The sequence below is a fragment of the Cervus canadensis genome, chromosome 10, assembly GCF_019320065.1.
Source record: "Cervus canadensis isolate Bull #8, Minnesota chromosome 10, ASM1932006v1, whole genome shotgun sequence".
In the NCBI taxonomy this organism is placed as follows: Eukaryota; Metazoa; Chordata; class Mammalia; order Artiodactyla; family Cervidae; genus Cervus; species Cervus canadensis.
This window is the reverse complement of record NC_057395.1, coordinates 2,994,518-3,007,828: the sequence shown is the minus strand read 5'-3', so window position 1 is coordinate 3,007,828 and position 13,311 is coordinate 2,994,518. Positions and strand designations below refer to the sequence as shown.

Genomic DNA, 13,311 nt, shown 5'->3' with positions numbered 1-13,311 from the left:
AGGTGATACAGGGATGGTTAGAAGACCAAAAGGCGCACAGAGAGGAAAGTGGCCAGCTTGCCAGGAGCTGTAATAATGAGTTGTGAGTTCAGACCTTTTAGTCTGAGCTGGGTTTGTGACCAGGAAGAGAAGAGATGGAGGTGGGAAGAGGAGAGATACCAGTTCACACCAGCAAGTCTGGAAGCGATCATGGAGGTGGTTCAGAAGGAGGAACCAGGAGCCCATGATTCAGTGGCGGGTACAGGCACGCCGGGGCTGCACACAAGACCACACCGCAGCTTCCGACAGGCTTGCCGTGGTCTCACAGTGCACGTCCGAGGGTGCGCCTCTGAGGGTGGAAGCAGTTTCTAGTCATCCTCAGAAGTGCCTGTGGGAACTTCTCTGGAGGTTCAGGGGTTAAGACTTCACACTTCCAGTGCAGAGGGCATGGGTTCCATCCCTGGTCCGAGAACTGAGATCCCGCATGCCATGTGGCAAGGCCAAAAAGTAAACCTTTTTTTAAAAGTGCCTTGTGAGAGGGCTGTTGGAGGCCAGGGGACAATCAAAAACTGCAGTCAAAAGCCAAGGCCGGCAGGATGGAGGTACAAGACATTTCCCAAGTGCGGCTGTTGGTCTGCACAGATTCGTGACTGCTTACCAAGCAGAATTTGAGAGAGGAGGAAGACGCGGGGATGGAGGAGGGAGGCAGGGAGCAAAAACCCCACAAGATGCACAAGTGGAGTTGGCAATCTGCCCCGGGCTCAGAATCATCAGTTAGCACTCATGTTAATCACCTCCAGACTGGATGTCTGCACTCCTTGGTGCAAATTCATCACTCGTGAGAACTAATTCTAGCTGCTGAAAGTTTCGCTGTGTTTCTCCTAACACAACATTCCTGGCTGTTGGAAGCTCCTCCTCTGACCGCCCCCTTCCCCACCTCCAATCCACTGTCAGCAGAGGCTGAGTTGAAAGTGGGTTTGTCTGAACCTCCCTCAGATGTGTTTCCCCTCTGTGCTCACCCTCTAGACTTCCTGGGGATGCTGTCCTTTTGGCTGATGCAAGAATCCAAGAGTTACACATTTGGAAGTAGGTCCCTGGATCATAGCACAGCTTTGGACGATGTCTTGTCCAACCCAACCCTTTACTGTGGACAAGTTTTATTTTATTATTATTATTTTTTTTTGGTAACTATTTTACTCCAAATGGAGTATGCTGCCAATTTCTCACGCTTGGGGAAGAGTTTGTCCTTCTTCCCCTCCTGCCGAACTCCTGGACTTCAGCTCCAGTTATATATAAACTTTCTAAGGGATGTGTGTCCCATCTCCCCTCTAGTGTCCCTTTTTTTCCCTCCTCTAGAGCTTTCCCGGATTGGCTTCCACCTTCTCAGCTTTCAAAGTATTAACCAAATCTCATGGGTAACAGGACGTTTGGCCATTGCATCTCACCGTGGGTGCCTTGCCGAAGTCAGCCTGCACATGGTTCTGATCCGCGAACCTTCCCTTGTCCCTGTCAGCTTTGCAAGGAGGAAGCTCTGGCGCGCACTTAAGCAAATCTCTAGTTGCTGAAGTAATTGCATTACATCTTTGTAAACATTCAGGTCTTACTGGTCATTCTGGTGTACAAATCCGAATAATGTGCTGAAATCTATTTTGCTAAGTGAGCCTTGCAACTAAGCACCAGAGATTTGACAGCTTAAAAAGCTTTGCTTTATTTTATTATTTTAAAAAATCTGTCCTATTAACCAGAGCAAGAGGAATAGAACTCAGATTCCTCAGTATGTGTTCCAGACATTCATCCAGTAAACACTTGTTTAATCTCACAGACAGCCAAGACGAAGGGCCAACTGGTGGCTGCCCAGTGGTTGTCACACATCCAACAGACTACTGTCCAGAGGAGGAATGCCCAGGTTTGCTTGCGTTTTCAAGTGTTTTTCAGAGACCACTGGGCCTGGGTTGGCCCTACTCCGTTTCTCTGGCTTGCAGTATACATAGAAGTCTGTTGTTTCGCCCAGTTGCACTGTTGTTCAGTCGCTAAATGGTGTCAGACTCTTTGTGACCCCATGGACTGCAGCACGCCGTGCTTCCCTGTCTTTCACCATCCTCTGGCATTTGCTCAGACTCATGTCCATTGAGTCAGTGATGCCATCCAGCCATCTTGTCTATCGTTCCCTTCTCCTTCTGTCTTCAATCTTTACCAGCTTCAGGGTCTTTTCTAAAGAGTTGGCTGTCCAAATCAGGTGGCCAAAGTATTGGAGCTTCAGCATCCGTCCTTCCAGTGAATATTCAAGATTGATTTCCTATAGAATTGACTGGTTTGATCTCCTTGCTGTCCAAGGAGCTCTCAAGAGTCTGCTCAAGCACCACAGTTTGAAAGCATCAATTGCATAAAAATACTTTCTTCACTAATTTGCCTTTGAGTAAGTGTTCTCAGGGAAGCTTGATCAGTTTCTTAGAACTGAGGACTCCTTGGTATAATGCTTGGAAATACCGATCCTCAAAGATCAAGGTTGAAAAGCGAGTCTCCAGGACATCCATCATGCATCAGGTAACATCATGTACTAGAGGTAGTACATGGATGCACTGTCCGTGCATCCATCATGTAACATCATGTACTAGAGGTAGCTTCTCTCTTCTTCCCTTCTAGAGCAGTGTAGAAGCTGAGGTCAGGATGTATGGTCAGTCATGAATGATTCTGAGACTTGGTACAAAATTTTTAATTATGTTGCTCTGTTTCCACGTTTAGAGGGTAGAACACTGGACTGAGTCCCTTCAGACTCATCTGTTCCTCTCTCCCACTCCCTTGGGTCTTCCTGATGGTGAGCGGGGTCTCATTGCACAATATTTCAGCAGAGGGAAGCTGAAAAGTTATATGGAGCTGGTGGGATACAAAAGAGACAAACAAGGGGAGGTAAGAGTGGGGAGCTGGCATTTAATGATTGCGATGTGTTGGGCGCTTTCCTATGTTATATCTTTTACCTGTATCCATCCGTTCATCTATCTGTTTGTTATATGTAATATAGATTATTATGCAATGTATATGATATATGTTATAATATCTCTTATAATGTGGGTCTTATTTTTGTCATTTTACAAAAGCGCTTGAGACTGGAAGACAATACATAATTTCCCCAAAGTCACTCTACCAGGCCTTGTTGGAGCCAGAATTTGAATCTGTATCTCTTATCTCTCTGAATCTCAGACTGAGGAAGCTACACCATGAAATGCCTCTGAAAGCAAAGTCAGCCCTCAGAGGACAGGACTTACAAAGTCACCCATATCTTCATGTTCACGCTCTTCCTCCAGTTAGACTAAAGGGCACATTCCAGGTTGCTGTTTCCAGATGATGACTCAGTTGTCAGTGTGGACTGCTGCACTCAGAGGCTTTTTATGTAAAATATTTGCAGTATGTTTGGGCACTTGTGCTGTGTGTGTGTTAGTCACTCAGTCACGTCTGATTCTTTGTGAGCCCATGGACTGTAAGCCCCCCAGGCTCCTCTGTCCATGGGGATTCTCCAGGCAAGAATACTGGAGTGGGTTGCCATGCCCTCCTCCAGGGGGTCTTCCCCACCCAGGGATCGACCCAGGTCTCCCTCATTGCAGGTGGATTCTTTACCGCTGAGCTACCAGGGAAGCCCAGGAGGCACACTTCAGGTGCTCAGAAGATTGCTTGTGTGTGTTACTTGCTTTCCCAGCCACACTGGGCAAGAGAGGCAGGCTGGAACTTCTGCCCAGCCCTGAGCCCCAGGGTCTGGATGGCAGCTTTTCTATCCTCTGCACCCCCTGCAGCAGTGCAGGGGAGCCAAGCGCTGAACCAGGGCTACCGGATGTGACCTTATTGGGGTTTGGTTCAGCAAAGACTCAGGTTCACATTTCTTCATCCCTCTCTCCCACTGAGGGGCCACCTGTCTTTCTAGAAGGCAGGCTGGGGTAGGACATTAGGTGTTGATCTCCTAACTGTAAGGACACAGCTGCCCAGAGCTGCTTCCGCGAGGAGAGCTGTGTCCGTTGAAAAGAGAGGTTGGACTTGCCAGGTGCTGTGGTTGTCGTGTCGGGGCTGTCCCTGGTCCCTTCCCCTGCGTGTTCTCCACCATGGTTGTCGACAGCCCCCGTGGTCCATGCTGGAGACCTGAGAGGCATCCTGGCCTTCCCTCTCTCCATAGCTAATCACCTCATCTTCCTGTTTTTCCCTCCGGACTCCTTTTGGAATCCATTCCCCCAGCCGCTACCACTGCCCATGCTCTCCGGTCCTTCCCGCGTCTGCTCACAGCGGCTCACTTGTCTTCCTGCCTCAAACCCACCGTCCACACAGCTCCAAAGTCAATTGCCACATGGTTCCTCTGTTCTCTGTGCTAAGTCACTAAGTCCTGTCTGATTCTTTTTCGATCCCATGAACTGTAGCCTGTCAGGCTCCTCTGTCCTTGGAATTTTCCAGGCAAGAGTGCTGGAGTGGGTTGCCGTTTCCTTCTCCAGGGGATCTTCCTGACCCCGGGATCAAATCCACGTCTCCCACTTGGCAGGTGGATTCTTTACCACTGAGCCACCTTTATCCGTTTATCCATCAGTGAACACAGATTGTTTTCCCATCTTGGCCATGCTGCAGTGAACACAGGAGCACATACATCTCTTCATGGCACTGATGCTGTCTCCTTTGGGAATATATCCAGAAGAAGGATTCCTGGATCACGTGGTGGTTCCATTTTTAATATTTTGAAAAACATCCATATCATTTTCCATAGTGGCTGCACCATTTTGCATTCTCACCAACAGTGCACAAGGGTTCCATTTTCTCCACATCCTAACATTTGTTAAATTTTATTATTTTGTTGATAATAACTACCCTAACAGGTATAAGTGTAGTAACTCATTGCCTGTCACTACTTCTGATACCAGCTCCTTCCTGTCTTCTCTGTGTCTGTCTCTCAAATCAAAAGTCAATAAGGAAAAGCAGAACCTTAAATCAAGTCTAAGAAATATGCAAAAAGTTAGAAGGCTGCAGTGAATTATGACAGTAAAGTTACATAAAAGGGGAAAGAGCTAACAACTGATGGTTATCTGGAAGTCTCTTCAGCAGGCATCCATTTTTGTAGGGACACTGATGTTGTCCAAGGGCAAAGGCGGAGGTGGAACATCCCTTAATGTAGCACAATTATTGCAGTCAAGTCTCGGGACCACTCAGCGGAAGCTCTAACACTATCACACCGTTTCATTTTCTGAGAATAACTGTGCCTTGCTGGACTAGCCATGGTTAGCCATGGGTGATTTTCACTTTCATTTATGTTAACAGCCCTCTTCATGGAAAACTTCCTCCTTCATGAGACTTGTCCACACAATGATAGTGGCATTTTAGGTAACCTAATACGTTCTCTCTACAAACAGAGGCCAGGTTGCTCCCAACACCTGGCCTTGCTCACTGGGTTCTTCTGGAATGTCCGTCAGTGGTACCGAACTTTATTGTTTTACCACCTTCCGTGTACAGGAGGGAGGAGTCGGGGTGAGCGAGGACTCTGACGGTGCCCTGGGCTGTGCCGCGGTGGGCACGCCTGCATCCTTCCTTCATCCTTGTCTCTCTTTCAGAGCCCAGCCAAAGGGCTCAGCAGCCAGCGGTGAAACCCCCTTTTCAAGAGCGTGTTTGTTCATCCAAACATTGACCCAGAAGCTGCCATAGGTAGATCCTGAGTTGGGCACTGAAAATCCAAGAAGAAAGTAAAACTTGAGACATGGTCCTGCCTTGAGGAGGGTGTGGGCAGGTCAGGGCAGCGTGCCGTGTAGGAAGGGTCACCACGGAGCTCTCTGCGCTGCCATGGGGACGCAGAGCAGGGCACCCACACTGCCCGGCAGCAGAGGGCTGGGTCTTCCTAGTGACACCCTAGCTGGCCAGTTGGTGGAAAGTGCCAGGGGAGGGCAGCCCAGGTACAGTGTAGACCTTCACTTTGGTCCAGAAACAAAAAGTGCTCTGTGGACTGCAAACCAACCCTAAGCATCTTAGCAGCGAGACCTAGCATCTGGGAAATGAGGAAGTCGTGTCCAGTGGCTGGGCTCTATTTGCACTTGAAGGGGCCAGTGGGCAAAGGAAACGGCCTGCAGAGAGAATTCAGAGTCAAGACTGAAACCTAAGGTTCAGTTCTCAAGCCTCTCTCCCTTTGGTGAACAAGCAAGACAGTTAAGAACACAGACTCAGACTCAGAATCAGACAGGGCTCGTGTCCTGACTTCGCTGCAAGTTGGTTTCTCTGCCTTTAAAATGAGAATTGTATGAGGGACTGTATACAGGGCTCTGGTGTGAAGGGACCACAAGGAATAGCACCATGACCTTGAGACTGACGGCAGCTGAGCCATATTTGCCCTCAGACCCTCAGTGATCAGGGAGGGAGGAAGCAGTTACCCTGCCCAAGGGAGAGTCTGGTAGAGCCGCCTCCCTGGGAGCAGCACTGCCCTGGGCTCAGGGGTGTAACCAGCCTGAGTCTCAGAGGGAAGGGGCCAGGGCATCACCCTGCCCTGCCCTCCTCCTTCCTCCCTCATCGCCCCCGGGGTCCCCGCTGGCTGAGCCCCCAGCAGATGTCAGAGAATCCAGCCCTCAGCAACCCTCCCGGGGACGGGGCGGAGGGGAGGGTGGCTCTGCAGGTCCAGGCAGGGTGTCAGAGACGCACCCCTCCTGGGGGAGTGAGGTTTAAGTGAGACAATAGAGCAAAGCGCTTGCTGGGACTTTTGACCCCAAGTATGTGTTTGGCTGAGGCTACACTAGCAGAGGGAAGATGGGAGGGGTGAGCACGCTCCCTGCATGGCCCTCCGAGGCTGGAATGGACGTGAGGGAGGAGCTGGTGGAGCCGGGTTGCTGGCACTGGGGGGACCGTCTGTAATGGGCAAGCTCAGACGTTATACTGAGCCACGGACTTTTTGGCCTAGAACAATTGGGAATGGCTTTATCATCTTTGAGAACCTATGGTGATATCAATTTGTAGATTATGTAGCTGGTTTGATATGTAAACTGTGAACACAGAGATGAAAACGAAACTTGCAAATGGGCAGGCCCAGGACTGTGGAAGTCAGCATCCTGTTTATGGAGATAGAAACGTCTCAGAGTTGTCATTTCTGCTAATTGAACCTGCCACACAAACCACTCATGAAATGGCCTTGCCTGGGAACCCTGTGAAATTTCTAGGTCTGAGGAAGATTTTACAACCTCTCCTTGCCCTTTCGTTCTGTTTCAGTCCCTGTTTTTAAACCTTCTTTCTTAATTTTAACTTAGTCCCCAAGCTCTGTCCGTTTCCTTTTTTTCCATTCTCAGTGAAAGTGAAAGTTGCTCAGTTGTGTCCCACTCTTTGCAACCCCATGGGCTATTTATTTAGTCCATGGAGTTCTCTAGGCCAGAATACTGGAGTGGGTAACCTTTCCTTCTCCAGGGAATCTTCCCAACCCAGGGACTGAACCCAGATCTCCCACATTGCAGGCGGATTCTTTACCAGCTGAGCCACCAGGGAAGCCCAAGAATTGTGGAGTGGGTAGCCTATCCTTCTGCATCGGATCTTCCTGACCCAGGAATCAAACTGGGGTCTCCTGCATTGCAGGCGGATTCTTTATCAACTGAGCTATCAGAGAAGCCCTCCATCCTCAGTACCGAAACACAAACAGTATTCTATACCTTCCCCTCCCCAAAAAGAGCTAAAACCAGAATAAATTGGATTACTTTAAGAAAATTGGCACATGAAGAATAAATCTTTCCTGAAATTTTCTTCAAGATTTTTTTCCCTTGAAAGCCAAACTGTAAAATAAAACACACTCTGTTGTTAACAAACAGAAACCTCACATATCTACAATTTCGTTTGTTTTCCAGGACGAACTAACATTTCGCTCTGTCTGCTTTTCCTAATATGCACATTTCATTTACCCTAAATCCTCGTTATGGGAAGCATTTCTGTGTCCGTCTCTGAGCCCCAGGCTTTCCTGGGCAGTGAAATATGGGCTTCGTGGTTTCAGAAGCACTGGCTCTCACTCATTTCGCCAAAAGCAGCAAATCTTTAAAAATGAAATTTTCCAGGCTCTTAGCCCCTTAACCAACCCTGTAGGGAGAGATGGTTTTGAATCTTAGCGGCCCACAGAATGTCTCACAGCGTTTAAAAGTGTCGTCAGCCCTTCCCCTATACAGCAGAGGCAGCGAGGCTGTGCAGAGTGCAGGAACGGCTGAAAAAATGTACTGAACGCTGTGCTTTGGACCTTTATTAAATTTCTTACTTGCCGACAGCCTCAATCCCTCAAAGGCCTAGAGCCTGTTGATGCCTGTTCCCTTGTTCTCATTAAACTGGTCTCTGGGCCGTAGCTGTGCTTTGAACAACACTGGGCTGCGTGGGAAGATTCCGGGCTCGTCTGGGGGCAGGACTCTCTCACGGTGGCTGCTGCCGCCCTGGGATTGTCTCAGGCCCAGAACCAAGTTCTGTGCCATCCACCTCTTTGCCCGGCCTTCTGGAATCGAGCCTTGCCTATCACGGTCACAGCCTAAATCTCACCCCTTTCCAATGTCCAGTCCCAGCCAGGGCCTGCCCCTGTCTGCCCCGTCTCTCCTCCACCACCCCACCTCACCCCACTGCCCCAGGCCTCAAGCACGGACCAGATCTTTCCCTTGGTCTGTCAGCCAGCCAAGGGCTTCACAGGTGGCTCTAGCAGTAAAGAACCCACCTGCCAGTGCAGGAGATGCCGGAGACAAGGGTTCAATCCCTGGGTCAGGAAGATCTCCTGGAAGAGGCCATGGCAACCCACTCCAGTATTCTTGCCTGGAGAATCCCATGGACAGGGGAGCCTGGCAGGCTATATTCCATGGGGTCGCAAAGAGTCTAACATGACTGCAAAAAGTCTAACATGACTGAAGCAACTTAGAATGCACGCACGCACAGCCAGCCAAACAAATTGGGAGAAGGAGGCACAGAGCCACAGCATCTTAAAGCCAGCAAGAATGTTAGGAATTTTCCAGTCTGGCCTCTTTGTGTTTAGATGAGGACATCTTGGTCCAGAAAATGTATCACTGGCCTATTAGTGGTGAAGGTCACATCAGAGCTGGTAGCAGACCTGGGAGGGAGAACCCACAGTTTCATGGCATGAGTTACATTAGGGGTATTTAATAAAAATTCCTTATTGTGACTGTCAGTACCTCCAGAACTAGAAGTTTTCTCCACCAACATCCTAAATGATTTTTTTTTTTTTTTGACTGCTTGCCCCTCACAACTTGTGGGATCTTAGTTCCCTGATCAGGAATGGAACCCAGGCCCACTGCAGTGAAAGCTCCAAGTCCTAACCACTGGACCTGGATTATCTTTGAAAATTCAATTTTAAGGGTTCATTGGGAAAAAGGTCATGGTATTATAACTTATGTCAACTTCTGCTTATTGTATATTAATGGGAGAAACTGTAACCTTTCAGATACCCAGGTTGGGTGTGGTAGGATGAAACTGTGCATTTTGGGACCACATATGGCAACTTGGTTACTCAGGCTTGTAAAATTTCCCTATTTTGCTCTGATTAAATAAAGTGAACCTGGAAGGGTTCTAAAATGTATTTGTTGTCATTTTAGTCTCTAAGTCATGTCCAACTCTTTCACAGTCCCGTGGACCATAGCCCGCCAGGCTCTTCTGTCCATGACATTTCCAGGCAAGAATACTGGAGTGGGTTGCCATACCCTCCTCCAAGGGACATTTCCAACCCAGGAATCGAACCTGCATCTCCTGCATTGAAGGCAGATTCTTTACTGCTGGGTCACCAGGGAAGCTCTCTATAGAGAACACCAAACATACATTCTGTTTGTTTCCTTAACCTGTCTTCTACTGGGGATGATATCACGGGGAGTAAGATCAGCAACATTTAAGATGAACTCAGTGTACATGTTCAGCCTCTGTCACCACCTGGGCTAACCCTTCTTGCTGCCTGTGAAACCAGTCTTGCTTCTGTGCCGCATGGACCCACAGAAGGTTCGGATTCTTGGCAGAGCTTGTGTCTGCAGCACACGCAGTTCAGGTTTCTGCACTTGGGCGAAAACCGCTCTTCCTCCGGGCAGCCCGTCGAGCCAGCACACGGTGCTCGTTCCACAGCTGATTCAGATCCGCACGCCTTCTTGTCTTCTAGGCTCTGCGGCTACCCTCCTTTCTATGATGAAAATGACTCCAAGCTCTTTGAGCAGATCCTCAAGGCAGAATATGAGTTCGACTCCCCCTATTGGGATGACATCTCCGACTCGGGTAGGTCTCATGGCTCGGGGACCCCCACACCCTGACCACCTGCGTCTGCGACAGGCCCTGGGGGCTCAGAATGGTCCTGAGCTACACACGTTGAATTGACTTGTGATGCGAGGAGAGGCTTGGGCCGTGTGCCCCAGCCAGGCTGGGGGTGGGGACTCACCCCTCTGCTCGGCCGTGCCCTGCTCTGGGTGCTCTGGAGTCAGACAGTGTTTGTTGTTCTCAGTCGTGTCCGACTCTTTGCGATCCCATGGACCGCAGCACGCCAGGCCTCCCTGACCCGCACCACCTTCCGGAGTTTACTCAAACTCGTAATCTCCAGGAGACAGTGTTAGCTCGTGTTTGTTGAGCGCTTACTATGTGCTAAGAACCATAAGCTCCAAATGTGTGCTAGCTCACCCCATCCTCAGGACAGGACAACCTGTCAGGTGCGGAATCCTCTTAGCCCCATTTCACAGATAAGCAAACTGAGACCCCAGAAGGTGAAATAACCTGACTGAAGCCACACGGGTAGTAAGTGACAGAGCTGGGGTTTGAACCCATGCCTTCAAGCCAGAGCCCACATCTCAGCTACTCAGCCACAGGAAACATTCCCAGGGAAGTTCACCATTTCCCCCCTCAGGGAGAAAAATCAAACCCAAGGCCCACAAGAGCAGATCAAATGTCTCTTACCTCACCTTCCTTCCTAACAGATGAGGATGGTGACACTACTTCTTCCCCGCCGCTCTGGCAGGTGGTATAAGGATCAAATGAAATAATGAACCACCTATTCAAATATCACATTTTATTATTTGCATTGTTTTCTCCTAGCTGGAAATGCCCTACTTTCTTCCTCAGTCTTCTAAAACCTGGGATGGGACTGTGGTTCTCCAAAGCTTTCAGGAAAGAGCCGCATGGGGACTAGTTTACTTCTGACTTGGGAAGGGCTCAGCTGTCCCCCAGAAGTCCAGTCCTGTGGGCAGTGAGCTGCTGGGCCCACGAGGTGACATTTCCCCCTGGCACATGTCATCCCCCAGTCCTGGGACCCAGCCCTCCCCCACCCCCACGCTCTCAGTGTCCTGCTCTGGCTCACATCCACTCCTGGGCCTCCAAGCAGTTCCTCCTCTCCACCAGGGCACACCTTCTGCATCATGATTTCCTGCTCGCTGTTTGTCATCATCCACGGGGGCTGCAGGGGGCGCTTCTGGCGGGCTGTGTGTCTGCAGCGCTGGCCCAAGCCCTGGGAAGCCTAGTGGGTGCTTGGGCCATTTTGTTGAATCAGTGATGTCTTAACATGGAGAAGATATCAACGAAACAGCTCCCTGAGGCAGCGGTGAGCTGAGTGAGAGGCACCTGGTGACAAGGATTGTTCGTCTCTTCCCTGGACCACAGGTGCCACTAGCTGCCTGCCAGCAGGAAGGGACTCAGAGCCAGGAAAGCAGGTCCCAGGCCAGGCTCAGCTGCCTCCTCATTCACTGTGTCACCACTCAGAGCCTCAGGTCTCAGCTTCTCTTTTCCCCAAATGCTGGTACCGCTGCCTTTTGTCCCAGCTCACTAGTGGCTGTGGAAGGCTGGTCTCATGTTTGTCATGGTGCCCTTGATACTCCCAAAGACCCACTGGTATCTTACTGTCATACCTCAGGCCACACACTGATTCCTCTCCTTGCGCCTTCTTTTTGAACAGCAAAAGACTTCATTCGGAACCTGATGGAGAAAGATCCAAATAAAAGATACACATGCGAGCAGGCAGCTCGGCACCCATGGTAAGAACATCAACTCGAGGGGCCAGGCAGCTGGGTCTCCACTGTGGAAACCACGGGTGAGGCTTGGCATCCCATCTGGCCAGCCGCTTTCTTCCTTTTCCCACCCAACCTCGGAGGACATGGTCTCTGAAGGCACTAATGACAGATGCACAAGAAATAGCTGTAGCTTTTTCATTTTATGTGAAATATTTTAGGCTCGTTTTTATTGAAGGTAATCCCCCAAGGAGGCTTTAAGAGCAGAGTTTCATTCCTTGAGGTTATTACTCAGCCAGTAAGTGGATTGAGGTTATATGTTCTTTTTCTTCTAAGATGCCTTTCAAGTTAGTGGTTCATCGCCTCTAGCAGGATGAACTGATAGTTTACGACATCCTGGACTACATTTCCTGCGGTGCCCTGAAGCCAACGTGCTTCTGTGCCACTTACTAGGGTTGAACCGGTGACTCTGGTTCAACTTCTACTTCTCTGAGCCTTAATTTTCTCATCTTTCAAGTGAGGATGATGATACCTAGTTTTTGGGGTCAGTGGAAGCAGTGTCTGAGATCACGTGCACACATAGAAGATTTAGCACATTTGGCACGTAGCAAATGCGTCATTAAACTCTTCTTATTAAAGCATCATGAGCCTCCTTTTTTAGACAAAGACCAGGAGTAGTAAAACAGCCAGTACAATATGCAGACCATTGATGTTGGCAGAGGGGCAAGGCAGGGCTGAGAATCAAGCAGGACTTCACAGAGATGCCCGCCTTGTGCTATGAAGAGGCTGTCATCGGGCACTAGGGTGGGGCAGGGATTCCAGGCTGCGTGAGCCTCCTGGGCCAGGCCTGGGGGCTCACACTGTACACCCATCCATGAAGCTGCAGCGTTTGGTGAGAGTGGACAGGAGAACTGAGAGACGAGACTGGAAAGGAGAGACCCAACAGGTTCTGGCGTGAGCTCCAGCTGGGCCCGTGGACCCCAGTCCTGGACTCGGGCTGTGCTGTGTGAACCAGCTCCTTAAACTTTGGGCCTCACCTGTGGCTCTGAGATGGGAAATAACAGTGGTATGTATCCTAGAGGGATTTTCAAGGGAGCAAATGAGATAATCCATGTGAAGAAGAGTACCTAATAATCTCCAATCTATTGGAATCCTTTTGCTTTTGGGCAAGGGGGACCCCAAACAGGTTTTAAGCTGAGTGATCAAATTTGCATTTTCAAAACCTCAGCCTGGCAGCAGGATTGGGGACTAGGCGTGGGAGGTGCCAGGAGGGGCAGAGCAGTCATGTGAAGAGGGCTGGCCCCAGGAGGGTGGAGGTGGTCTGCCCAGTGTCCCAGGAATGAAGGGAGGGGGCGGGGACAGGCCAGGGGTGGGGAAGCTATGGGCCCCGGGCTGACCTGTG

At 49.9% G+C, this 13,311-nt stretch overlaps 1 protein-coding gene across 3 annotated transcripts in view; it reads left to right on the top strand.

Annotated features, from left to right (window-relative positions):
• CAMK1D (calcium/calmodulin dependent protein kinase ID) overlaps positions 1 to 13,311 on the top strand; it is a 388,105-nt gene that overhangs the window by 361,539 nt on the left and 13,255 nt on the right. For all 3 annotated transcript variants that reach the window (XM_043479613.1, XM_043479612.1, XM_043479614.1), the window contains exons 7-8: positions 10,085 to 10,197; positions 11,858 to 11,936. In XM_043479613.1, coding sequence (XP_043335548.1) covers positions 10,085 to 10,197; positions 11,858 to 11,936 — 192 coding nt within the window. The remainder of the gene's footprint in view (positions 1 to 10,084; positions 10,198 to 11,857; positions 11,937 to 13,311) is intronic.